This window comes from Asterias amurensis, chromosome 22 (assembly GCF_032118995.1).
Source record: "Asterias amurensis chromosome 22, ASM3211899v1".
Lineage (NCBI taxonomy): Eukaryota > Metazoa > Echinodermata > Asteroidea > Forcipulatida > Asteriidae > Asterias > Asterias amurensis.
In genome coordinates, this window is record NC_092669.1 from 138,773 (window position 1) to 165,981 (window position 27,209).

General features: G+C 36.6%; 1 protein-coding gene across 2 annotated transcripts; it reads right to left on the reverse strand.

Annotated features, from left to right (window-relative positions):
• Positions 1-9,025: 9,025 nt before the first annotated feature.
• Positions 9,026-27,052, reverse strand: LOC139953855 (uncharacterized). Of its 2 annotated transcripts, XM_071953436.1 has the most exons (29): positions 27,007-27,052; positions 25,531-26,388; positions 24,721-24,823; positions 24,140-24,203; positions 23,874-23,984; positions 23,181-23,297; positions 22,256-22,408; positions 21,854-21,886; positions 21,140-21,316; positions 20,806-20,895; positions 20,382-20,508; positions 20,031-20,110; positions 19,682-19,740; positions 18,963-19,144; positions 18,652-18,728; positions 18,137-18,186; positions 17,490-17,685; positions 17,063-17,173; positions 16,468-16,518; positions 15,077-15,100; positions 14,785-14,884; positions 14,373-14,493; positions 13,815-13,968; positions 13,135-13,254; positions 12,450-12,745; positions 11,935-12,012; positions 11,448-11,611; positions 10,618-10,734; positions 9,026-10,002 (listed from the first exon to the last, which is right to left on the reverse strand). In XM_071953436.1, the coding sequence occupies exons 2-29, from the start codon at positions 25,658-25,660 to the stop codon at positions 9,761-9,763; spliced, it is 3,327 nt and encodes a 1,108-aa protein (XP_071809537.1). In that variant the 5' UTR covers positions 25,661-26,388; positions 27,007-27,052; the 3' UTR covers positions 9,026-9,760. The 2 variants fall into 2 exon arrangements, with proteins under 2 accessions (XP_071809537.1, XP_071809538.1); XM_071953437.1 differs by lacking the exon at positions 16,468-16,518.
• Between the last annotated feature and the right edge of the window lie 157 nt (positions 27,053-27,209).

The following is a 27,209-nucleotide window of genomic DNA, read 5'->3' on the forward strand; positions in this document are numbered from 1 at the left end:
GAAAGTTCACATTTTTTCGAGCGAAAAGTTAACGTTTTCAAGCAAAAAGTTCACAAGGCTATAGCCTTGTACATTTTTTCGAGCGAAAGTTCACATTTTTTCAAGCAAAAAGTTCACAAGGCTATAGCCTTGTACATTTTTTCGATCGAAAAGTTCACACTTTTTCGAGCGAAAAGTTCACAAGGCTATAGCCTTGTACACTTTTTCGAGCGAAAAGTTCACAAGGCTATAGCCTTGTACTTTTTTTCAAGCGAAAAGTTCACACTTCTTCGAGCGAAAAGTTCACATGGCTATAGCCTTGTACATTTTTTCGATTGAAATGTTCACAAGGCTATAGCCTTGTACATTTTGTCGAGCAAAAAGTTCACAAGGCTATAGTCTTGTACATTTTTTCGAGCGAAAGTTCACATTTTTTCAAGCGAAAAGTTCACGTTTTCAAGCAAAAAGTTCACAAGGCTATAGCCTTGTACACTTTTTCAAGCAAAAAGTTCACAAGGCTATAGCCTTGTACATTTTTTCGAGCAAAAAGTTCACAAGGCTATAGCCTTGTACACTTTTTCGAGCGAAAAGTTCACAAGGCTATAGCCTTGTACATTTTTTCGAGCAAAAAGTTCACAAGGCTATAGCCTTGTACACTTTTTCGAGCGAAAAGTTCACAAGGCTATAGCCTTGTACATTTTTTCGAGCGAAAGTTCACATTTTTTTGAGCGAAAAGTTCACGTTTTCAAGCAAAAAGTTCACAAGGCTATAGCCTTGTACACTTTTTCAAGCGAAAAGTTCACAAGGCTATAGCCTTGTACACTTTTTCAAGCGAAAAGTTCACAAGGCTTTAGCCTTGTACACTTTTTCGAGCGAAAATTTCACAAGGCTATAGCCTTGTACTTTTTTTCAAGCGAAAAGTTCAACCTTTTTCGAGCAAAAAGTTCACAAGGCTATACACTTTTTCAAGCAAAAAGTTCACAAGGCTATAGCCTTGTACATTTTTTCGATCGAAAAGTTCACACTTTTTCAAACGAAAAGTTCACGTTTTCAAGCAAAAAGTTCACAAGGCTATATAGCCTTGTACACTTTTTCGAGCGAAAATTTCACAAGGCTATAGCCTTGTACATTTTTTCGAGCGAAAAGTTCACACTTTTTCAAACGAAAAGTTCACAAGGCTATAGCCTTGTACACTTTTTCGCGCGAAAAGTTCACAAGGCTATAGCCTTGTACATTTTTTCGAGCGAAAGTTCACATTTTTTCGAGCGAAAGTTCACATTTTTTCGAGCGAAAAGTTCACGTTTTCAAGCAAAAAGTTCACAAGGCTATAGCCTTGTACACTTTTTCAAGCGAAAAGTTCACAAGGCTATAGCCTTGTACATTTTTTCGAGCGAAAGTTCACATTTTTTCGAGCGAAAAGTTCATGTTTTCAAGCAAAAAGTTCACAAGGCTATAGCCTTGTACACTTTTTCAAGCGAAAAGTTCACAAGGCTATAGCCTTGTACATTTTTTCGAGCGAAAGTTCACATTTTTTCGAGCGAAAAGTTAACGTTTTCAAGCAAAAAGTTCACAAGGCTATAGCCTTGTACATTTTTTCGAGCGAAAGTTCACATTTTTTCGAGCGAAAAGTTCACGTTTTCAAGCAAAAAGTTCACAAGGCTATAGCCTTGTACACTTTTTCAAGCGAAAAGTTCACAAGGCTATAGCCTTGTACACTTTTTCGAGCAAAAATTTCACAAGGCTATAGCCTTGTACATTTTTTCGAGCGAAAGTTCACATTTTTTCAAGCGAAAAGTTCACGTTTTCAAGCAAAAAGTTCACAAGGCTATAGCCTTGTACATTTTTTCAAGCAAAAAGTTCACAAGGCTATAGCCTTGTACATTTTTTCGAGCAAAAAGTTCACAAGGCTATAGCCTTGTACATTTTTTCAAGCAAAAAGTTCACAAGGCTATAGCCTTGTACATTTTTTCGATCGAAAAGTTCACACTTTTTCGAGCGAAAAGTTCACAAGGCTATAGCCTTGTACACTTTTTCAAGCGAAAAGTTCACAAGGCTATAGCCTTGTACATTTTTTCGAGCGAAATTTCACATTTTTTCGAGCGAAAAGTTCACGTTTTCAAGCAAAAAGTTCACAAGGCCTTGTACACTTTTTCAAGCGAAAAATTCACAAGGCTATAGCCTTGTACACTTTTTCAAGCGAAAAGTTCACAAGGCTATAGCCTTGTACATTTTTTCGAGCGAAAGTTCACATTTTTTCGAGCGAAAAGTTCACACTTTTTCGAGCGAAAAGTTCACAAGGCTATAGCCTTGTACACTTTTTCGAGCGAAAAGTTCACATTTTTTCGAGCGAAAAGTTCACGTTTTCAAGCAAAAAGTTCACAAGGCTATAGCCTTGTACACTTTTTCAAGCGAAAAGTTCACACTTTTTCGAGCGAAAAGTTCACACTTTTTCAAGCGAAAAGTTCACAAGGCTTGTACATTTTTTCGAGCGAAAGTTCACATTTTTTCGAGCGAAAAGTTCACACTTTTTCGAGCGAAAAGTTCACAAGGCTATAGCCTTGTACACTTTTTCGAGCGAAAAGTTCACATTTTTTCGAGCGAAAAGTTCACGTTTTCAAGCAAAAAGTTCACAAGGCTATAGCCTTGTACACTTTTTCAAGCGAAAAGTTCACACTTTTTCGAGCGAAAAGTTCACACTTTTTCAAGCGAAAAGTTCACAAGGCTTGTACATTTTTTCGAGCGAAATTTCACATTTTTTCGAGCGAAAAGTTCACGTTTTCAAGCAAAAAGTTCACAAGGCCTTGTACACTTTTTCAAGCGAAAAATTCACAAGGCTATAGCCTTGTACACTTTTTCAAGCGAAAAGTTCACAAGGCTATAGCCTTGTACATTTTTTCGAGCGAAAGTTCACATTTTTTCGAGCGAAAAGTTCACTTTTTTTCGAGCGAAAAGTTCACAAGGCTATAGCCTTGTACACTTTTTCGAGCGAAAAGTTCACATTTTTTCGAGCGAAAAGTTCACGTTTTCAAGCAAAAAGTTCACAAGGCTATAGCCTTGTACACTTTTTCAAGCGAAAAGTTCACACTTTTTCGAGCGAAAAGTTCACACTTTTTCAAGCGAAAAGTTCACAAGGCTTGTACATTTTTTCGAGCGAAAGTTCACATTTTTTTGAGCGAAAAGTTAACGTTTTCAAGCAAAAAGTTCACAAGGCTATAGCCTTGTACATTTTTTCGAGCGAAAGTTCACATTTTTTCAAGCGAAAAGTTCACGTTTTCAAGCAAAAAGTTCACAAGGCTATAGCCTTGTACACTTTTTCAAGCGAAAAGTTCACAAGGCTATAGCCTTGTACACTTTTTCGAGCAAAAATTTCACAAGGCTATAGCCTTGTACATTTTTTCGAGCGAAAGTTCACATTTTTTCAAGCGAAAAGTTCACGTTTTCAAGCAAAAAGTTCACAAGGCTATAGCCTTGTACATTTTTTCAAGCAAAAAGTTCACAAGGCTATAGCCTTGTACATTTTTTCGAGCAAAAAGTTCACAAGGCTATAGCCTTGTACATTTTTTCGAGCGAAATTTCACATTTTTTCGAGCGAAAAGTTCACGTTTTCAAGCAAAAAGTTCACAAGGCTATAGCCTTGTACACTTTTTCAAGCGAAAAGTTCACACTTTTTCGAGCGAAAAGTTCACACTTTTTCGAGCGAAAAGTTCACAAGGCTATAGCCTTGTACACTTTTTCGAGCGAAAGTTCACATTTTTTCGAGCGAAAAGTTCACACTTTTTCGAGCGAAAAGTTCACAAGGCTATAGCCTTGTACACTTTTTCGAGCGAAAAGTTCACATTTTTTCGAGCAAAAAGTTCACGTTTTCAAGCAAAAAGTTCACAAGGCTATAGCCTTGTACACTTTTTCAAGCGAAAAGTTCACAAGGCTATAGCCTTGTACACTTTTTCGAGCGAAAAGTTCACATTTTTTCGAGCGAAAAGTTCACGTTTTCAAGCAAAAAGTTCACAAGGCTATAGCCTTGTACACTTTTTCAAGCGAAAAGTTCACACTTTTTCGAGCGAAAAGTTCACACTTTTTCGAGCGAAAAGTTCACAAGGCTATAGCCTTGTACACTTTTTCGAGCGAAAAGTTCACAAGGCTATATATAGCCTTGTACATTTTTTCGAGCGAAAGTTCACATTTTTTCGAGCGAAAAGTTCACACTTTTTCGAGCGAAAAGTACACTTTTTCAAGCGAAAAGTTCACAAGGCTATATATAGCCTTGTACATTTTTTCGAGCGAAATTCACATTTTTTCGAGCGAAAAGTTCACACTTTTTCGAGCGAAAAGTTCACAAGGCTATAGCCTTGTACATTTTTTCAAGCAAAAAGTTCACAAGGCTATAGCCTTGTACATTTTTTCAAGCAAAAAGTTCACAAGGCTATAGCCTTGTACATTTTTTCGAGCAAAAAGTTCACAAGGCTATAGCCTTGTACATTTTTTCAAGCAAAAAGTTCACAAGGCTATAGCCTTGTACATTTTTTCGATCGAAAAGTTCACACTTTTTCGAGCGAAAAGTTCACAAGGCTATAGCCTTGTACACTTTTTCAAGCGAAAAGTTCACAAGGCTATAGCCTTGTACATTTTTTCGAGCGAAATTTCACATTTTTTCGAGCGAAAAGTTCACGTTTTCAAGCAAAAAGTTCACAAGGCCTTGTACACTTTTTCAAGCGAAAAATTCACAAGGCTATAGCCTTGTACACTTTTTCAAGCGAAAAGTTCACAAGGCTATAGCCTTGTACATTTTTTCGAGCGAAAGTTCACATTTTTTCGAGCGAAAAGTTCACACTTTTTCGAGCGAAAAGTTCACAAGGCTATAGCCTTGTACACTTTTTCGAGCGAAAAGTTCACATTTTTTCGAGCGAAAAGTTCACGTTTTCAAGCAAAAAGTTCACAAGGCTATAGCCTTGTACACTTTTTCAAGCGAAAAGTTCACACTTTTTCGAGCGAAAAGTTCACACTTTTTCAAGCGAAAAGTTCACAAGGCTTGTACATTTTTTCGAGCGAAAGTTCACATTTTTTCGAGCGAAAAGTTCACACTTTTTCGAGCGAAAAGTTCACAAGGCTATAGCCTTGTACACTTTTTCAAGCGAAAAGTTCACACTTTTTCGAGCGAAAAGTTCACACTTTTTCAAGCGAAAAGTTCACAAGGCTTGTACATTTTTTCGAGCGAAATTTCACATTTTTTCGAGCGAAAAGTTCACGTTTTCAAGCAAAAAGTTCACAAGGCCTTGTACACTTTTTCAAGCGAAAAATTCACAAGGCTATAGCCTTGTACACTTTTTCAAGCGAAAAGTTCACAAGGCTATAGCCTTGTACATTTTTTCGAGCGAAAGTTCACATTTTTTCGAGCGAAAAGTTCACTTTTTTTCGAGCGAAAAGTTCACAAGGCTATAGCCTTGTACACTTTTTCGAGCGAAAAGTTCACATTTTTTCGAGCGAAAAGTTCACGTTTTCAAGCAAAAAGTTCACAAGGCTATAGCCTTGTACACTTTTTCAAGCGAAAAGTTCACACTTTTTCGAGCGAAAAGTTCACACTTTTTCAAGCGAAAAGTTCACAAGGCTTGTACATTTTTTCGAGCGAAAGTTCACATTTTTTTGAGCGAAAAGTTAACGTTTTCAAGCAAAAAGTTCACAAGGCTATAGCCTTGTACATTTTTTCGAGCGAAAGTTCACATTTTTTCAAGCGAAAAGTTCACGTTTTCAAGCAAAAAGTTCACAAGGCTATAGCCTTGTACACTTTTTCAAGCGAAAAGTTCACAAGGCTATAGCCTTGTACACTTTTTCGAGCAAAAATTTCACAAGGCTATAGCCTTGTACATTTTTTCGAGCGAAAGTTCACATTTTTTCAAGCGAAAAGTTCACGTTTTCAAGCAAAAAGTTCACAAGGCTATAGCCTTGTACATTTTTTCAAGCAAAAAGTTCACAAGGCTATAGCCTTGTACATTTTTTCGAGCAAAAAGTTCACAAGGCTATAGCCTTGTACATTTTTTCGAGCGAAATTTCACATTTTTTCGAGCGAAAAGTTCACGTTTTCAAGCAAAAAGTTCACAAGGCTATAGCCTTGTACACTTTTTCAAGCGAAAAGTTCACACTTTTTCGAGCGAAAAGTTCACACTTTTTCGAGCGAAAAGTTCACAAGGCTATAGCCTTGTACACTTTTTCGAGCGAAAGTTCACATTTTTTCGAGCGAAAAGTTCACACTTTTTCGAGCGAAAAGTTCACAAGGCTATAGCCTTGTACACTTTTTCGAGCGAAAAGTTCACATTTTTTCGAGCAAAAAGTTCACGTTTTCAAGCAAAAAGTTCACAAGGCTATAGCCTTGTACACTTTTTCAAGCGAAAAGTTCACACTTTTTCGAGCGAAAAGTTCACACTTTTTCGAGCGAAAAGTTCACAAGGCTATAGCCTTGTACACTTTTTCGAGCGAAAAGTTCACAAGGCTATAGCCTTGTACACTTTTTCGAGCGAAAAGTTCACATTTTTTCGAGCGAAAAGTTCACGTTTTCAAGCAAAAAGTTCACAAGGCTATAGCCTTGTACACTTTTTCAAGCGAAAAGTTCACACTTTTTCGAGCGAAAAGTTCACACTTTTTCGAGCGAAAAGTTCACAAGGCTATAGCCTTGTACACTTTTTCGAGCGAAAAGTTCACAAGGCTATAGCCTTGTACATTTTTTCGAGCGAAATTTCACATTTTTTCGAGCGAAAAGTTCACGTTTTCAAGCAAAAAGTTCACAAGGCTATAGCCTTATACACTTTTTCAAGCGAAAAGTTCACAAGGCTATATATAGCCTTGTACATTTTTTCGAGCGAAAGTTCACATTTTTTCGAGCGAAAAGTTCACACTTTTTCGAGCGAAAAGTACACTTTTTCAAGCGAAAAGTTCACAAGGCTATATATAGCCTTGTACATTTTTTCGAGCGAAATTCACATTTTTTCGAGCGAAAAGTTCACACTTTTTCGAGCGAAAAGTTCACAAGGCTATAGCCTTGTACACTTTTTCGAGCGAAAAGTTCACAAGGCTATAGCCTTGTACACTTTTTCGAGCGAAAAGTTCACATTTTTTCGAGCGAAAAGTTCACGTTTTCAAGCAAAAAGTTCACAAGGCTATAGCCTTGTACACTTTTTCAAGCGAAAAGTTCACACTTTTTCGAGCGAAAAGTTCACACTTTTTCAAGCGAAAAGTTCACAAGGCTTGTACATTTTTTCGAGCGAAATTTCACATTTTTTCGAGCGAAAAGTTCACGTTTTCAAGCAAAAAGTTCACAAGGCCTTGTACACTTTTTCAAGCGAAAAATTCACATTTTTTCAAGCGAAAAGTTCACGTTTTCAAGCAAAAAGTTCACAAGGCTATAGCCTTGTACACTTTTTCAAGCGAAAAGTTCACAAGGCTATAGCCTTGTACACTTTTTCGAGCAAAAATTTCACAAGGCTATAGCCTTGTACATTTTTTCGAGCGAAAGTTCACATTTTTTCAAGCGAAAAGTTCACGTTTTCAAGCAAAAAGTTCACAAGGCTATAGCCTTGTACATTTTTTCAAGCAAAAAGTTCACAAGGCTATAGCCTTGTACATTTTTTCGAGCAAAAAGTTCACAAGGCTATAGCCTTGTACATTTTTTCGAGCGAAATTTCACATTTTTTCGAGCGAAAAGTTCACGTTTTCAAGCAAAAAGTTCACAAGGCTATAGCCTTGTACACTTTTTCAAGCGAAAAGTTCACAAGGCTATAGCCTTGTACATTTTTTCGAGCGAAAGTTCACATTTTTTCGAGCGAAAAGTTCACACTTTTTCGAGCGAAAAGTTCACAAGGCTATAGCCTTGTACACTTTTTCGAGCGAAAAGTTCACATTTTTTCGAGCAAAAAGTTCACGTTTTCAAGCAAAAAGTTCACAAGGCTATAGCCTTGTACACTTTTTCAAGCGAAAAGTTCACACTTTTTCGAGCGAAAAGTTCACACTTTTTCGAGCGAAAAGTTCACAAGGCTATAGCCTTGTACACTTTTTCGAGCGAAAAGTTCACAAGGCTATAGCCTTGTACACTTTTTCGAGCGAAAAGTTCACATTTTTTCGAGCGAAAAGTTCACGTTTTCAAGCAAAAAGTTCACAAGGCTATAGCCTTGTACACTTTTTCAAGCGAAAAGTTCACACTTTTTCGAGCGAAAAGTTCACACTTTTTCGAGCGAAAAGTTCACAAGGCTATAGCCTTGTACACTTTTTCGAGCGAAAAGTTCACAAGGCTATAGCCTTGTACATTTTTTCGAGCGAAATTTCACATTTTTTCGAGCGAAAAGTTCACGTTTTCAAGCAAAAAGTTCACAAGGCTATAGCCTTGTACACTTTTTCAAGCGAAAAGTTCACAAGGCTATATATAGCCTTGTACATTTTTTCGAGCGAAAGTTCACATTTTTTCGAGCGAAAAGTTCACACTTTTTCGAGCGAAAAGTACACTTTTTCAAGCGAAAAGTTCACAAGGCTATATATAGCCTTGTACATTTTTTCGAGCGAAATTCACATTTTTTCGAGCGAAAAGTTCACACTTTTTCGAGCGAAAAGTTCACAACGCTATAGCCTTGTACACTTTTTCGAGCGAAAAGTTCACATTTTTTCGAGCGAAAAGTTCACGTTTTCAAACAAAAAGTGTACAAGGCTATAGCCTTGTGGCTATAGCCTTGTACACTTTTTCAAGCGAAAAGTTCACGCTTTTTCAAGCGAAAAGTTCACAAGGCTATAGCCTTGTACATTTTTTCGAGCGAAAGTTCACATTTTTTCAAGCAAAAAGTTCACAAGGCTATAGCCTTGTACACTTTTTCAAGCGAAAAGTTCACAAGGCTATAGCCTTGTACACTTTTTCGAGCGAAAATTTCACAAGGCTATAGCCTTGTACACTTTTTCGAGCGAAAAGTTTACAAGGCTATAGCCTTGTACGTTTTTTCGAGCGAAAAGTTCACAAGGCTATAGGATTTACCCTAAAAAATAGTCCTCAGCAAATGCTTCTTTACAAAATTGGTCTCAGTTTTATATAAAATATCAGAAAAATCCACTGCAACATATATATACAGAAAATGAACATGCAAATGTTTTATACATACAAAAATATAAAATAGGAATATTTACAAAAGATATGGCCAAAACAAAAAAAACGCATTAATTTCCAAGCTTAAAACAAAATTAATTAAGATTATTAACAAAAAGTGTTGGCTTATGAAACCAGTGCAGTTTGCAAGTGTTCCAAGTTCCCTGGATGAAATGACGGCCAGATAAATCCTAAAATCACAGACGGCATCTTAAGATACTCCTAAGGTCCATCATCATCTTATAACTCACCTCGCTTAGGGCCATGTAACACAAAGCAATTTACTGGCAACCAGTTACAGGCAATCTCCAAGAACACAAGGCCTTCAAATTTGTATGTTTAAACTATTCTTCTTTGGATTGTATGACATTGTTTGAAGAATGACTCATTAGCTACCAAAGTAGTCCTGTAGCATGCGTTGATGGGCATGATACTTTCATCACATTCATTGCTTCCATGCCTTGGTGTTCTTGAAGGTGCCCTTTACCAAGGAGAAAATGCCTTGTTCTCCTTGTCCTTTCAACAACGAAGCATACAGGCCCGCACTGAAGTTGGTTGCCTCAAAGTTACCTGTAAAAGTTGCTCGTGTGACAAGGTCCTTACAGTCAATGTTCAGCAGGTGTCTTTAAGGTGGTTTTGGGCGGGGCAATGGATGCGATGAGAAAACGGGCTTCATATTGTAAGGAATCCTCTTGGCCTTAAAGGAGGTAGACTTGCTCCATTTCCCTTCATCATCTGTGTGCTTGGACTGTTATTCAGCTTACGTTGTTTCATTGACGCCGATATCGCTGGGTTTCTCTGCGGTGAACTCAGAGAAAGTGCGGACACTTGAGCATATAGACCTTTCCCGTGGTAACCTTTGACCTTTTGTGTGATGGCACGGACGAGGTCACGAGCGTGCTTCAGACTGTAAGCTGTAGAAATCAAAGAAACATAAAACAGCGTTACAGAACTAACAAGCCGTTGAGAAAACGGTTTCAATTGATTTGCAACTAACTTCAAAGCTCTAAACCAGGTAAATTTGATTGGAAGCGTTGCATGATGTAGGAATTTACACCTTGCAAGATCTAAACACACTTACACCAGGCAGAGTTCTCTTCCTACTTAAGTTTTTTTTTTTTTTTTTTTTAAACAAGAAAAACTGATCAAAAGGCTTGAAAAGTGAATTTAACATACATGTAGGTCAGCCGATGTACTCGATAAAGACGTCCTATTTTTTCCAAGGACCAAATATCATGCCTATCCTGTCATGGTAGTCAAAATGTACACAAAGGATTTTAGTCCTTTTTACTGTGATTAAAGGCCCGGTCACACAGGCCACGAGAACGAGAACGATAAAAATGGACGCCCTTGATTGGTTGAATAAGCGCGAGTGTATTCTGCATGAAGCAATTCAAGCAATCGAGGGCATGCATTTTTATCGTTCTTGTTTTCGTTCTCGTTATCGGGCTTGTATGACTGGGCCTTTAGTCCCTTTCTCATTATCGGGCCTGTGGGACCGGGCCTTTAAACCATTTGATGGTCCTCACCTTTTAGTCTTGCTTTAATCTCATCAGTGAAGAAGCCACACTCCAACCATTCATCAAAATCAATGATGCAATCAAACGATGTCAGCCCTTGAAGATTCTTGTGTCTTACATTAGCCCCTGAATTTATCAAAATCAAAACATTTATCAAAATCAATGATGCAATCAAACGATGTCAGCCCTTGAAGATTCTTGTGTCTTACATTAGCCCCTGAATTTATCAAAATCAAAACATTTATCAAAATCAATGATGCAATCAAACGATGTCAGCCCTTGAAGATTCTTGTGTCTTACATTGGCCCCTGAATTTATCAAAATTAGAACATTCATCAAAATCAATGATGCAATCAAACGATGTCAGCCCTTGAAGATTCTTGTGTCTTACATTAGCTCCTGAATTAATCAAAATTAGAACATTCATCAAAATCAACGATGCAATCAAACGATGTCAGCCCTTGAAGATTCTTGTGTCTTACATTAGCTCCTGAATTAATCAAAATTAGAACATTCATCAAAATCAACGATGAATTCAATTGATGTCAGCCCTTGAAGATTCTTATAAAGAGTACATTCTGAAGTCCTGAATCTCATTTCTGCTTTGTGTTTCTTTGTTTTTGCTGTCCTTATATAACAACATTCCTGATATAAAGAGAGCAGTTTGGCCAGTCCCAGGGACCTTGTTGTAACGAGAGGTGACTATCTAGTAAACTTGCAGGTACATGTACAACCACATGTTAACCTTGCTAAGCAAGTTTTTGTGCTAACATGCGTTGTGAAATTGGGCCCTGGATATATGTTTCAAACTCTTTAAAGAGTAGTAACAATGAACTGACCTGCTTGTAGTAAGACGCTTGCTCCATAGTAATTATTTGCTTGAGTTGCAAAGAACAGCGGAGAGCAGATATCTTCATTAACTGCGTCTACATCAGCTCCATATTCAATGAGACACTCTAGGATATCTGTAGGTCCTGTCATACCGGCAGCGTAGTGTAGTGGTCTAAGGAGAATAATTACATGCATCAACAAAATAGTCAATGGCCTGACGTTTCGACCTTAGCAGAGTCTTTCTAAAGGACTTAAATGACAACACAACAAACAGGAACAGGTACAGTAAGTGTAGCATAAGCAGTGAAGTGGAAAGAGAGTCCGAAAGCACACACACACAAAAGCAAGCGATATGATAAGAAGAACGTTAAGGGGGGGGGGGGAAACAGAAAACCAGAAAGTAAGTTGAAGCAACCTGGAACAAACAAGATAAAAAAAACATCATTTTAAACAAATTTAGAAAATTGATTTGAAGTAGAGTGTACATGTACATACGTGTTTCCCCCAGAGTATCTCTGATCCAAGTCTGCTCCATGTTGGAAGAGAAATCTCATCATCTCAAGTCGCTTCTTACTAAACACAAGAAAACAAAGAACATTCTTTACTTTTATGCATACGTTTGGTATTGATTCTAAAAATTAACGGCAATAAAAACTTATTAGAAGTACAGCAGCTTCCAATAGTATAATGCATAAATAGAGAAACTTCTCACTTCAAAGTACTGCGGTATGGAAAAAGATATTAATTTTTGTTTCAAAACATTTTAATCTGAGAAGAGTTACTGACAGTAACGTTTCTCAGATTGTGTATTCCAATTGCAGATTATTCTTCATAATCGCTCCGGATCTGAAGCCACAGCTACTGTTTTGAAACTATAACCCAACTCAAAACTTTTCATCTACAAGTCCTCCGTCATCCTACAGTAAACTATTAACCCCTTCAAACCAATATTCAACTATTATCAAACTGTGAGCAAGTTAACTAACTAACTATCAAGCGGGATTAGTTACCTTTTAACCTGTTCAGTTAATATCCGATGAACTAGTATATCTTGTTCATGTTCCTTGAAGTTGAATCCTTGTTCCAGCAACCAAACAGCACAATCTAAGAAGTCATTGGCCAGAGCTAAATGAAGTAAACTGGGTGGTGATTTTGGATCTTCATTCTGTAAAGATTGTCTTATATTGCCATCAGGGTCGGAGTCTAGAAGTAGTTGGATTGCATCGATGCGTCCTTGCATGGCACAGCAGTGGATTGCTAGTAACTCTTTATTGTTACGATGAATCAGATTAATACTCTCAGCAAGCTGTAAAGTAAACACAAATAATAAGAATACAAATATTTATAAAGCAAAAAAAACATATCCACCGAAGGATGCTCAGGGCACTTGCAAGAAAATAACTTTTAAAAATAGCGTGTCATAAGATGTGATTTTAGTTTGGTTTTGAAATTTTCGACAGTCTCATGTCTCCACTGAGTTAGGGAGTTTGTTCCACAAGCGAGGAGCGGCGGAAGCAAATACTCGATCACCCCATGATCTTTATCGATTTGGGGGACAACTAGAGATAGATTACTAGAAGACCAGAGTGACATGGCTTATGGATGTTGATGACAGAAGCGATGTACTGGGGGAACTTTAATGACAACAATCTTCCAACAGACTAAACACACATTGTGTTAAACCAATGATCTTACCAGTTCCTTGAGGCAATCAATAGAGGTAGCTTTACCCGCCTCTCCGTAACACTTCACATGAAGTGGAGTATTCCCTTCTGAATCTATAGCATTCAACTCGGCTCCATTCTCAAGTAACAGCTAAGAAAACAAACAATTGACAAAGTTACAAATATACAATTCTTCTTACTGTTAGGATAATGTTTTAAGATCCTCACCGCCACTAACCAATCCCTGGCCTAGCACCCACCCATCCACCCTCCACTGCCTCCAGTAAAAACTCTATAATGTATTTTGAAGGACAAGAAGCCAAAAACCAAGAACAGAGTAGCTAAAAAAACAAGACCTCATTACCCCCCTACAGGACAGTGCGTAAATTTTGTTCCAGTGATGCTCACTTCTTAAGTCTCCTGCTAGACTAAATGCTTATGGTCTTGTCACACATAGCAATTTTTACAGGCAACTTGGAGGCAACCAACTGCACAGCATCAAGGATGCCAGTGACTCTTTCCTTCAGAGCATGAACAAATTCGCTGCGAAGGAAAGGGGGTCACAAAAAAACAATAAAAAACATAACAGAAAAAAAAGTTCTGGTTTTTTTTGGCTAATAATTATTTTGAGTAATTACCAAAAGTGTCCAGTGCCTTAAGTACAAACCAAATGAAATTTTTTGAGACACATATCTTGAAGGAGTAACTGACCCTGATAGTGTCTTTGTCTCTTGCTCTATGAAGCGGTGTCGCTCCTTTGTAGTCCAGAAGATTAGCGTCAACTCTCTCATTAAGAAGTTCTTTAATTACAGGAATGGACCCAAAGTACGCAGCAGTGTGTAGTAACGTACTTCCATTAATGCATCTACAAATAGAAATAAAATAAGTAGGATTTGAAGACAGTTCTTTAATTACAGCAATGGACCCAAAGTAACCAGCAGTGTGTAGTAACGTACTTCCATGAATGCATCTAATAACACAAATAAAACACAAAGTTGCTCAAAAAAATATTAACCGCTTTGTATGACGAGAAACACACATCCGCACAATGCGCGTTCACCATTTCCACCATTGCGTGAGTCAAATCCTTTAATTAAAGGAATGGACCCAAAGTAACCAGCAGTGTGTAGTATTGTGCTTCCATTAATGCATCTACAAACAGAAATAAAATAAGTAGGATTTGAAACGTGGTGGATGTATAATTTACATACTTTTTTTCTCTGAATTTGTCTGTTTCTAACTTTGACTTTTAGACTATGGTTCTCATACCTGCTTCTAAGACTTGCGAATCCCTTAACTCCAGTCACGTGATCTTCAACTAGCTTCTTAAGTAACTGAGTGTCTCCTCTCATTAGCTTAGGGATGCAGGATTGAAGATGGTCATAATATTCTAGAAAACAAGAAAATCAGACAGACCAGTAGGATCTTGAGGATGGTAATAAAACAAGAATGAAAGAGGACAATAAGACAGACCATTATGATCTTGAAGATGGTTGTTGTTTCCTGGAGAAACCTCAGCCGTAGTATCATAGACCGAGGATGCCACAAGAAATCTGATGAGCATGAGCAACGACTGTTGGATTTATAAATTTAACGATTGATTGATTGATTAACTAATGACTCCTGTAAGATAACCAACTCTACTACAAAAGAATTAAAGTATGACAGAAGGATAACTTACCAACTATCATGTTTTTCTGTTCATCGCTGCGAACTACATCAAACGCTGTCCTGCTCTGCTTATTCTTGATGTAAATATTAGTTCCCCATTCAACTAAAAGCTATGAAAAAAACACAAATTGCATATCAACTTGTTAGAATGACGTCAAATGAGCCGGTCAACAATTTCAATCACTACCCCAAACATCTTTGCTGGATAAGTTTTCTATTTTCCATCTTCAAATTTTGATCTTTAAATCTTCAAAATTCAATTGTTCACACTTTAATAACTTTGATCTTTATGAAAGACTCACCTCTGCAGCGTTGTTATGGTGACCCTAAACAGCAGGGAAAAAAGGAGAAAAAAAAGTAAAAGTTTAGTCAAAAAAGTTTGTGAGGTCATAAGCATGGGGTGTAAAAACAGAGTACAGTGGAGTCTGAATTGGTGGCTGCGGCTATGGCTAGATCGCTGCTTTATCATGCATTGAAGAATAAGACATCCTTAACAACACCCTTAGCAACTGTCATAGCCATAGCTGTAGCAGCCAATTCAGATATGGCCTTATTAAAACACCATCACACCGACAACTTGAGGGTTAGTTCAAACAATTACAACCACACAGCATTAACAAAACTTTCAATGCACTCTTTCTTTAACCTCAATGAGGGCGCTATTTAAGCTTAGTGTAACATCACAAGCAGGGTGTTAGTATGAAAGAGGTATTGAAACTAGCAAATAAGGTTAATACAAACAATAACAACCACACAACAATAACATAAAAAAGTGTTAGTTAGTAAATAAGATTAATACAAACAATAACAACCACACAACAATAACATAAAAAAGTGTTAGTTAGTAAATAAGATTAATACAAACAATAACAACCACACAACAATAACATAAAAAGTGTCAGTTAGAAGACAAGTTCATTTGGTAACAAGTTTTAACACACAAACAAACTGTTAACATAGAATCAATAGACAGTTTAGAAATGTCATCTGTGATCACCATCTTTGATTAAAAACAATGAAAACATACATGCGTTTACGCGCTGTGCACACCCTCGGCCAATGAGATAACCTTTCATAGCATTTCATCAACGATTGCGACCATTGCAAGGGGTCTAGGGTCATTAGCCAGAAACCTGTAAACACTTGGTAGGGGAACTTCACTGCTGCATCCGATCCATTTCAATGTTTTGACTAGCCTGCTCTCTCATCACACTGCGCACACCCTCGGCCAATGAGATAACCTTTCATGCATGCACGTTTCATCAACGATCGCCAATGCCAGGGGTCTAGAGTCAGTAGCCAGAAACCTGCAGGGGAACTTCACTGCTGCATCGGATCCATTTCAATGTTTTGACTAGCCTGCTCTCTAATCATCCTCAAAAAATAGCAAATTCTAAAGAATAATTTACACAGCAAAGTAGATAGATACACATGGTGTTCCAACAAACAAAGTATACATCATTAACCCAGTATGCAATGCTTTCTAACCTCATTCCATGAGTCTCGTCTCTATTAATGAGTTAGCAAACATTTCTATCTGGATTAGTAAACATAATGTAGAAGTTTTGTTAGTATACAAACACAACATGGTTAGTTTTAAAGATGGTTAGTTTAAGACTGTTAGTATTTAATGCTTAAGCGAGTGTACCATACACACACAACATGGTTAGTGTTTGGTGCTTAGCAAGTATACCATGCTGTTAGCGTAGACGGCATTTCCAGAAACATCAGCAACTCTGTATAGCTGTGGGTGGGGCAATCAATATTAGCCAATCAGCAACCAGCATTTTCTTAAATGTCATTACTCGCAAACAAAATAGTTTGTAAAAAAATACAATTTAAAAAAACTTTTAAAAGATTAAAAAATTGCTTAAAAAAAAAAAACATCTACCTAGCAGCTTCACATTATAAACCAAGAGTTCTAGTTTGAAAATCCATTTAAAATGTGAAATTGTAGCAGCTAAGTAAATTATTCATTTTCAGCAAAACAAATGTGTTTGTTTTTCTTAAAAACATTCAAAATAAATGAATGCGAGCAGAAGGTTTCAAAAAGTTGATAAGCTTTCTAAATATTTAGTAAAGTACGGATAAAACTTGAAAAAAAAATAAGGGGCTTTTGATTTGATACTTAATTCAAAAACAAATTCGTAAAAATTTGAAGAGAATATTTTGCAAATAAAATATGATTCTTTGGTTATAAATTCAAATCAAGTCATCAATGCCCGAGTTTAAATAAAAAACCTAAAAAGAGATAAATCAAAGAGAAATTTTTGAGATATGTCACTGACCTGACTGATTCCTCGATGTAGACCTTCTACTGCGTTGAAGAAAGCTGTCGATAAGTTAGCATTACGAGCGTCAATATTAGATCCATTCTCAAGAAGGAATAGAAGAATATCCTAAGACATTAAACAAACAAGAAAACAATAGTTACAAGCATGGTATAACACTCTCTTTTTTCGGCTATATAATTCTTTCTAAATTCTGCAAAGAAGGATTAGCCATTTTGTGTGGTTTAGCAACTTCATGAGATTAGCATTTAGAATCAAGAGCAAGAATTGAACCTACGATTTCGGAAAAAGTGCTGGCACGTTCATGTTCTTGTTTTCCTTCTGCACCACGTTGTACTTTGATGTTTGTGCAATAAAGGTAGGTAATAAACTAAACTAAACTAAAAATAGTAAAGTTAGAAGAGGTTAAAATGATTGATCTTACATAGTGACCATTCCTAGCAGCCATATGGAGAGCAGTATTCCCAGTTTTCTTCTCCTTAGCATTGATAAATCCCGGCCTCTTATCTCGGAAGAACACCACCATCTTCTCTACAATGTCGATCTCTCCAAGTTTACATGCCTTGAAGAACAGACTCTCCCATTGAGAGAAGTTACCTGGAAAGACTTGATACAAGAACCTGAGGTACAAGAAAATACCAAAAGTAGCAGAGTCTACCTCGGAGGCTAAAATGACAACACAACCAAGAAAACAACCAAACCAACACAACCAACTGCAGCTGTTGATAGTAAAAACTATTTTGAAAAGGATTCCCTTTGAAGTAATATAGTTACCATAATTTTTCACCCAAACAGATTTGCAAGAATCTTTTCTCTGACTTCTGAGGGTTGGTTCCGATAGTGAAAAATTTGACCAGCTTTTTGCTGTTTTCTCAGCAAGCAGAAATCGTAATCGCCTTGATTTTCTTTTCTTGATAATTTTTTCCCAATTAATGAGCATTAAGTTGACGAAACAATCTATGACCCAATAACAGATTGAATGAAGCACTGGTTGAAGGATGACTGACGTAGAAACCAGAAAGTATCCAATGTTGTGTAAGTTTGAATTTACAAAAATATTTCACCACTTACACTGCTCCAGTTTTAAGAAGCTTGTTCTTTGAAGGGCTTTCAAGAAAAACCTGAAGAGGAAAGATGTTTGTAAAAAGGAAAAAGGGGATGAGCTTTTGCAAACTGATTATTACCAACAGAACAAAAATATATTTTTTTTACAAATAGAAAAAGCAGAAAGAAATCATAACATGTGTGATTGCATGACACTGGGATTAGTTTACTTTCTTCCGAGGTCTTTTCCAACATAGCACCGAGACTCTGGAACTCACTTCCTGAAGACCTTCGACAAAATGCACAACATAACTCTCTTCCAGCAGAAACTTAAAACATACTTGTTCATGCTTGCTTTCACAACAGTTTGACAAAACTAACTTAACAAGAAAGTGCAGCTTACAAATGATGTGTTACTATTATCATTATATCTAATAGTATAACCTGAAAGTTAAACAAAAGAAAGAAAAGTGTGACTGAGACCAAATAAAAACACAATCCCTAGAAAGCAAACAACAAAGCAAAGTGAGATTTAAACTAACCTCAAACTGTGGATGATCATTGGAATTAATTTCAGCAACCTCATATGAAGACACACTCAGCATCTTCCTGATGTTCACTAAAACAACAATAAACAGAAGGTAGTTCTTTAGAACATATCTTTGATTATGGGTTTAGAAGGGCGATATAACTAGAACACATTTTAGAGCATATCTCTTTTTGTTGACTGTTTTCTCAAGCTGTTAATGCCACAGATTCCAACATAAAATTCAAGATTTATCTAACTGAGAAAAAAGAATACGCTGTTGCAATCTTTTCAAAAGGAGAGTCGACTATATTTCCAACTACTTACATTTACTGAGTCCTTTACCGTGAGTAAAATCATCCAGGAATTCACCAGTACTAAGATCCCTCAAGACGATCCTTCGTTCAGGAGTCACAATCTCTTTGCCTCTAAGAAGGTAGAATCCTGATCCATTGGTTAGAGTCAGATTCACAACGAGGGATAAACAAAGGTCATTGATGGTCACTCCTCTGTCAAAAAAAAATAACAAATAAGGAACAAATCAGACTAGGATAAATTTGTCATTAGTTTAGAAAAGTTATCAATTGGGACCAAAATAGCTCGATCAATAAGCACAGAAAAAATAACTTGAAGGTTAAAGCACTGAACACTATTGGTAATTACTCAAAATATACTAGCACGAAAACGAGCAACAGGGAGCTGTTGATAGTATAAAACAGTGTGAGAAACAGCTCCCTCTGAAGTAATGTAGTTTTTGAGAAAGAAGTAATTTCTCAATAAATTATTTGAATCTGAAAAAACTTTTAAGTATTAAAAGACCTAAGCTTTTTTCTCAAGCATCTGAAAGCACCTTTGCAGAGTATTTTTTCTTTCATTTTGTTGGCAACTTCGATGACCAAATGAGCCAAAATGTTCACATATGCATATGTTGGGATACACCAATTGGTCTTTGACATTACCAATTAATTAAAAAATAATAATAATAAACAAATGATGGGAAAGGTTTGTTTATAAAATCAAGAATATAATGAGTTTCTTAGACTGACCTTGGTATTGTTAGTGTGTCAAACCGATCCTTCATCTTCTTAGAAACAATCTCTCGAGTCTATATAGAAACAAAACAAATCAAACAATTCTCAACAAAATTATCTTGGAACACACAGAAATCAACAAAACTTGCTACAAGAATCACAACCTTATCTAAAAAGGTCCCTTTTTTTCCTTTATAATGTTTTTGGCATTTGACAAAATGCTGACAGGAAGTATCACAATAAATGTTCTTGAATTGATTATTGAAGAAATATTGTTTCATGTCTGACTGTTTGAGCATTTTACCATCACAGCATTCCAGACTAAAATAAGAACTTTTTACGAGATACTAGTTGGCATAATCACCTCTATCTGGATTTGGATGATATGTTTCCTCCAATCTTCACAAGCCTTGACGTCAAACTTACTCTTAATCTTCAGCACCTCTGCAGAAAAAGAAAACAAAATTACCAGGACTTGAAAATAAAACCCAGCAAATGGTTAAATTTAGAAGATTTTGGGAGACTTCTCAGTTCTGTAAAGAACTGTCCTGCTTATAAACCACTCACTGTGTGGAAGACAGACAATCAGCAGGGACTACTACTTTGGCTTAGTGGATCGAGGGGACTTCTCATTATTAACTACACTACCATGGAGCAAGTTCTTTAACAGTCTCAATGTTTGGACTAGCTTGCTCTAGTCATCTTCTCTTCTCACCTTGTTCGTAACTGAGTAGATTATCGTTCATTTTCTTGCGTTTCTGGATCATATCCAAATTGTTCAGAATCTCAGGTAAGGCATCCAGTTCATGTCTCGCTGATCTTAATAAATGCTCCAACTCTTTCTGCAAGAAATTCACAAAGTAATAACAATGAAAAATGAGAAAGTAGAAAAAGCTGTTGCAAACTGCTTACCAACCAAAAGGACATATTCGTATAAATGCGAATAATAGTTAAGTGTCGGCCCTAGCAGAGTCCTTCTCGAAGGAATCTGCTATGGTCAAATTATCAAGTCATTAACTATTTTCTGCAACATTAAAAAATGTACTAAGCATGTTATCTAAAGTAACTGCTTGCTTAATTCTTTCCCTAATCCTTGGTTATATTTGTTTACCTTTCACAATAAATACAACATATCTTACCATCCTGCCAAGAACAGCTTTAGATTGACGCAGTTTAAAACCACACATAAAGAAAACAATCATGTAGGTTGATATAGCCATGCTGTCAGCCTGAAGACAAAAACACAAAGATTTATTCATTTATTGAGTTGAGAGGGACAGACAGAGAGAAACAATCAAGTTTTAAGTTGAATTGAAGGAACACCAAAGGAGACAGTTCATTCAAGACACTCCTTAAATAAAGCTCACCTGTTCCAGCAGGCTTACTAACCATTCTTAGAACAACCTTTTTACTTTTGCACTCTACAAAATGACCTTTGATTGGAACATAGCAGATACATTATAGGTTCCTTACCTCTACAAGATCCTGCGAGTCCACTGGTGTATTTATTCGGACCATTTTATCAAATGTCCTCAGAGCCAGGTTTATCGTCCAACGATCATTCAACATAACTTCAGTTGTAAACGTTCCAGGTGCGAAGGCATTGACTAGAGCACATAGCACTCGACTATCTACAATGTCATCCAAACTCTGTAGAGAAGAATACAAGTAATAATAAGGGCTTCTTAAAGAGCACTCAAATCTTTCATTTCAAGTTTCTTATGTCTTATGATGCTCGGGGCGTGGCGATTCAACATAATAACCACTGAGCTATTTACTTAATTTCTCAAACTATCTAAGCTCCCTGCGGAGTATACAGCCTGTACTCCCAAATATTAAGTGCACCAAGCTAAATCAATCACAAGAACCATCTTTGCCCTCAAAGGTACCCATTTACCCATGGGTGAAGAGAAGTGTCTTGCTTTAGGACACAAGAGTCACGATTTGGATTCGAACCCGTAGCCACCACAACTTGAGTCCAATGTCTTAAAACACTTGGGATTCGGTAACATTTCTTAAAGAAATCTCACCCTAAAGTTTAAATGGTCATCAGTGGCTCGTTGGTTAACACTTCATATTGAGGATTGTATGAATCAAATACAAGATCTGCTAAGCTAAAATGACCTAGTGGCAGAGATCTTTTAAAAAAAAAACCAGAAATGATTAACCAAAAACTAAATTTTTTACCTCCACATTTAACTTCTTTCCCTCTCGTGTAGTCTGCAAAAAAATAAACCAAACATATTAAGTCACACCTCTCATGTTGAATGCAATAGATTCACATGGAAAACAAGACTTTGGGAACTCAGCTGAAATTATAGTAAAGCTCAAACATTCTCAGCTTTAATACACCATTCATAATATCCCAGTTGGTTAAGACAGTCATATTGGTTGAAAAGTGGACATAATGACCATTTAAGACCAGTTTAAAACAGCTGATGAATACATAACTGGAGCTGCTAAATCAACTTTATTGTCTCCATTTTTTAATTGTTTTCTCTGTATATCTTCCTATAACTCGACCCTTGGACACCATGGGAAATTTAATTTTAAAAGAATAAAACATTAATGAAAAAAAAGTATACTAACATTCAACAGTGTGTTGACCATTTCTACAATGCAATCCGATGGGCTCGGTACTGGCCAGGATTTCTTGTTGGGTTTAAACTTTTTGCAGAAGTCTTCTCCAGGATACTTGATGTAAAGTGGATCTTTAACAGGTGCTACAGGTTCAGTAGGTTCCTGTCATAATAATGATAATAACGAAAATATTGACAACTAATAAAGCGAACAAATCCACAAAAGTGCTCATGGCACTAATATAAACAATTACATTTACATAAATCATGTACAATAATCAAAATAGACGTAAGCCTAAGTTAAGAAGAAATCCAGAATACAATACATGTGATAAAGAAATACAAATTAAAACAAATTTTAAAAATACAGGTAAAAACAAACCATTTACTCAAGCACTTAAATGAAAAGATGAGTCTTTAAGTTTGCAAGCGTATGAGAAAATTGGTCTTGCCTTAGAAGTTGATAAAATTCTTCTGAAGACAGAGTAATGGTCACTTACAGACGCAAGGACACTTCCGCAACCCAACGCATCCCCCACCCTCGACCTTTTCTTGATTTCAAGACCTTGATGTCTGCGCACACACACAACTAACATTCAGATCTATGTACTGGCAAATAAATGTACGCTTGTAATGAACAAACATAGAGGGCGCTGTGACTATTTCTCCCACTGACTTCCACAGGGGAACAGAATAACAAAGCGGCTTATTCATTACAAACATGTACAGTGCACAAAGAAATGAGCGTTGGTTGTGTGCACGCAAAACCAAAACAGAACCTAGACCACCCCCACCCTGGCCCTGTGACTCACTGGAGATGAAGGTATAACTTCAGCAACTAACGACGCTCCTCCAAACCCAGATAAGAAAGATTTATTGTACTTGCAAAACCAAAACAGAACCTAGACCACCCCCACCCTGGCCCTGTGACTCACTGGAGATGAAGGTATAACTTCAGCAACTAACGACGCTCCTCCAAACCCAGATAAGAAAGATTTATTGTACTTGACTCGCTTCTTCTTCTTTTTCTCAGGAGGTGGTCTTGGAGTCCACTGAAATAAAAATAAAAACAGTTGTTTTCAAGTTTGACTTTAGTTTGGTTTGAAAAAAAGAAAAATTGACTGCAGGAGTGAGTCTTGAATCATAACCAGAAACACGACACTGACAAGGGGTCCAATTTAGAAGCAGAGCTTGTAGGCAATGGCTTCTATAGACATGAATTTGCGTTAAGGGCACTATTGGTAGTTACTCAAAATAATTGCTAGCATAAAACCTTACTTAGTAATGAGCAATAAAGAGCTGTTAATAGTATTGTGAGAAACGGTTACATCTGAAGTAAAATAATTTTTGACTTAGAGGTTTTAGGTTATTTCTAACTCAAATATTAAAAGACTTCAGGCCTGAAGCCTTGTATTAGGCATCTGAAAGCCACAAATTTTAGCAAAGAAGGTGTTTTTTCTTTTGTTATTTTCTTGCAACTTTGATGACCAATTGAGCCCACATTTTCACAGGTTTTTTATTGTATGCATATTTTAGGACACATCAAGTAAAAACACTGGTTATTGACAACAACCAAACGTGTCCATTGTATTTAAAACTGAAAATAAAATTGCAGTGAACCAACTCACCTCAAACGGTATTTCACACAGAATCTTGTCGTTATGATGCATTAAGTACTCCAACCGTTCCCATGTAAACCAAATATCATGAGTTGACAGTCTCCATAGCAACTCAAACACCTAAAACAAACCATTGCAAATATAAACATAAAGCGACATCAGATTATAATCACAGAACAATCAACCAGCAAAATTTCTAAAAAATAATCAAACATTTTGGCAAACACTTATTGTCTGCAATTTTGTTCCTTAGATTCCAGATATTTGTTACTCACATGATCAGCGTGTCTCATAGCAAAGAGTCTGCAGTCTACGTACACATCACCTGGTATCACCTCGCTGTGTACACAACAACAAGAATTTAAGTTACACATTTCTTATTCATTTTCCTTTCTCACAGAAATAATTCATTTCAGGTTATAGACAAATTGACTAGAGCGAGATTTGAACCAATTTGAAGTAACATATTTATTTTTCATTTTCCTTTTCCACAAAAATAATTCATTTCGCCAAATTGACAACTTGACTCTGAAAGCAAGATTTGAACTGATGACCTATGAATTAACATACTGGTGCACTACCAACTAAACTATCTAGCCCTACAATGTTGGCAGTCTCCCTATTTTGTCAATATCTTTGTTTGGGTGTGCCAGTCAGAAGCCATACAGCTATACTGATGTATAGCCAGGGATCACACCCTAGTTTACGGTACAACATGGGACGCCTCAGCAGAGGGATCCCCTTAAGAAGATATGAAGTTTTACTTCAGATATCAAATAATAAACCACAAGGAAAACTGACTTGGTAAATGTTTCAAACAGAGTATCAGAGAATAAAAACAAATAAAAACTCTTACCTGTCCTTTAATTCCTTTACAATCCACTCTACTCTGGTTGTTTTTTGCTGCTGAGTCATGCCATCAAAGTTCTGCAATTTCTTATTATCAATTCCAGTCATGCCTGAAAAAAAAACAATAAAAAATTACATTAATAAATGTGGCTCTTACTTAGCACTTTATCTCTAAGCCCGACAAATTGTTGTTTAGTTTATAAAGCAAGCAGAGCGAGACCTTAACATTGTAACCATAAGGAGCACTGGGGAGCTGTTGATATAAAAAAAGATTGTTAGAAGCGCCCCCACTTGAAATTTATGTAGTTTTAGAGAAAAATGCAGTTTTTTGCAAAAGAAATTGAATCTGAAAAACCAGGCATTTGAAAGCACACAATTTTATCAGCAAGGGTGGCTTCTTTTATTATTTTCTTTAAAAAGATGATTTTAATTTTAGGTGTCTCTTAATTTTTTCTTCAATTTTGATGATCAATTGAGCCCAAACTTTCACAGGTTTGTTATTGTTACTTTATGCCCTTGCTGAGGCACACCAAATGAGGATACTGTCGTCGATTTCAACAAACTCTTCCCAACTTCGGATTAGTCTTAGGACTTAGGAGGGGTTAAGTTCCGTATCCGAAGACATAGGACACATTGAATCCATCCTAAGTTAGGACTGGTTACTCGTCCTAAATCAAGAAAGGATTAATCCTAGCGTTTCGAGAAATCTGCTTCTGGTTTTTGACAATTACTGCTTCCAACACACATCAGTGCATGGGTGAATAAAAAACAAACAATAGCTTCCCTACAATTTCTTTAAAGTTTGTATTTAACTTACTCTGTAGGAGCATCTTAAGGTTAGTTCCTTTCAGTAGATCCATGATGACATTATTCATTAACATCTCGTACGGTTTCAGCCGAAGGTTCACCCACGACGTAAAGCCGTTTATTTTGGTCCTCAGCGACATTGTTCTGGCTCGCTAAACTAACTCCTCAGTAAAAAAAAAATTGTCTCGATGTCATCAAAAAGTCACATCAGATTTCCTTGGCCTCGGTAAACAGTACGAGAATCCTAGGGAGAATCCAGCTTCTAAAGGGGTGTTCCTCATTGGTAGATGATGATGATGAACTCACTCGAATTTGTTACCAGGGAAAGAGGAAGACTCGACGGTCTAACTCATAAATGTCAGCAATAAATCAAGTTTGTTTATAAAGTCTTGGAACAATTTGGAAGACAAATCCTAAGAGTTAAAAATATGAAGTGATTCCATACATTAGCCACTGTACTTCATGGAGTTAAAATAAGAAATATTCTTGAAGAATTAGTAAAGTTATCATCTTGTCATTTAGCCACTGTACTTCATGGAGTTAAAATAAGAAATATTCTTGAAGAATAAGTAAAGGTATCATCTTGTCGTTCAAACTAAATTGAGGTTTGCTTGATGACATCACTAGTCTGGAGAGACGTTGTAGGAAAACATCATTCCAACTTTGATTTATGATGATAAACGTCAGTCACTTAGATTGGTTCTTAGACTGGTTCTTAGATTGGTTCTTAGACTGGTTCTTAGATTGTTTCTTAGATTGGTTCTTAGATTGGTTCTTAGATTGGTTCTTAGACTTCTTTATTCACTTCAAAGAAGCTTTGCCTTGAGTGATACTCGAAGGTTGGTCCGTCCTTATTCAGCCAAGATATCTGTTTTTAAAGATAAATAATTCAATTTTAAAAATTATAAAAAGAAATGTTTAAAAATACTCTATGGGGGCTGTGAGAATGGTCAACTGAAAACTCATGACAACTTATAACTTAGGACAAGTCTAACTCTAACTACATGCATAGTCAAGAACTAATTTTAAGTTTTAACACGACACCGACACAACGACAAAATTCTTCAAATCAGGAAACTTTTTTGTTTTTCATTTTCATAATAATTAGGCCTTCTTACAGTAGCACAGATAGAAAGTAAATATACCCCATTGTAATGGTCAGTGGTCACCAAATGTAAAACTAGGAAATGTTGTTTGTAAAAGTAGTAGGCCTACTGGATCGAGTGACACTTCTTCACCCTCCCTCCCCGCCCCACCCCGCCCCCTCCTCAAAAGTTGAGTCATGCAACAAGTGGTGTGATTGTGATCAAGGAGATTCAAGGCTAGTGTTTGGGCTGTTATTTGGTGATGAAGTTGTGGCAGCTCACGCACACTTTTCCCAGAAAGCTAGTGTAGTATTACAATAATGACTTTCCAAATACACAAGCATACATTTCTTTGAACTCTTTTCATGTTTAAATCCTTGTTTAACTTTGTATTTTCTCACCATGTATCGAAGAGCGTCCGTCGTCGCCTGGCAAATTGATGTGCGCATGCGTCTTGTTTACTTTATTCGATGATTATAATTAAATTTGTAACATAGTAATGTTTAATCAATAAAATGTTTATCAAAATTCAAATTTAAATATTTGAGTCCCCCGTTATTTATTAAATGTTTAATTTATTAATATTTGTATTGAAAATCTGGAT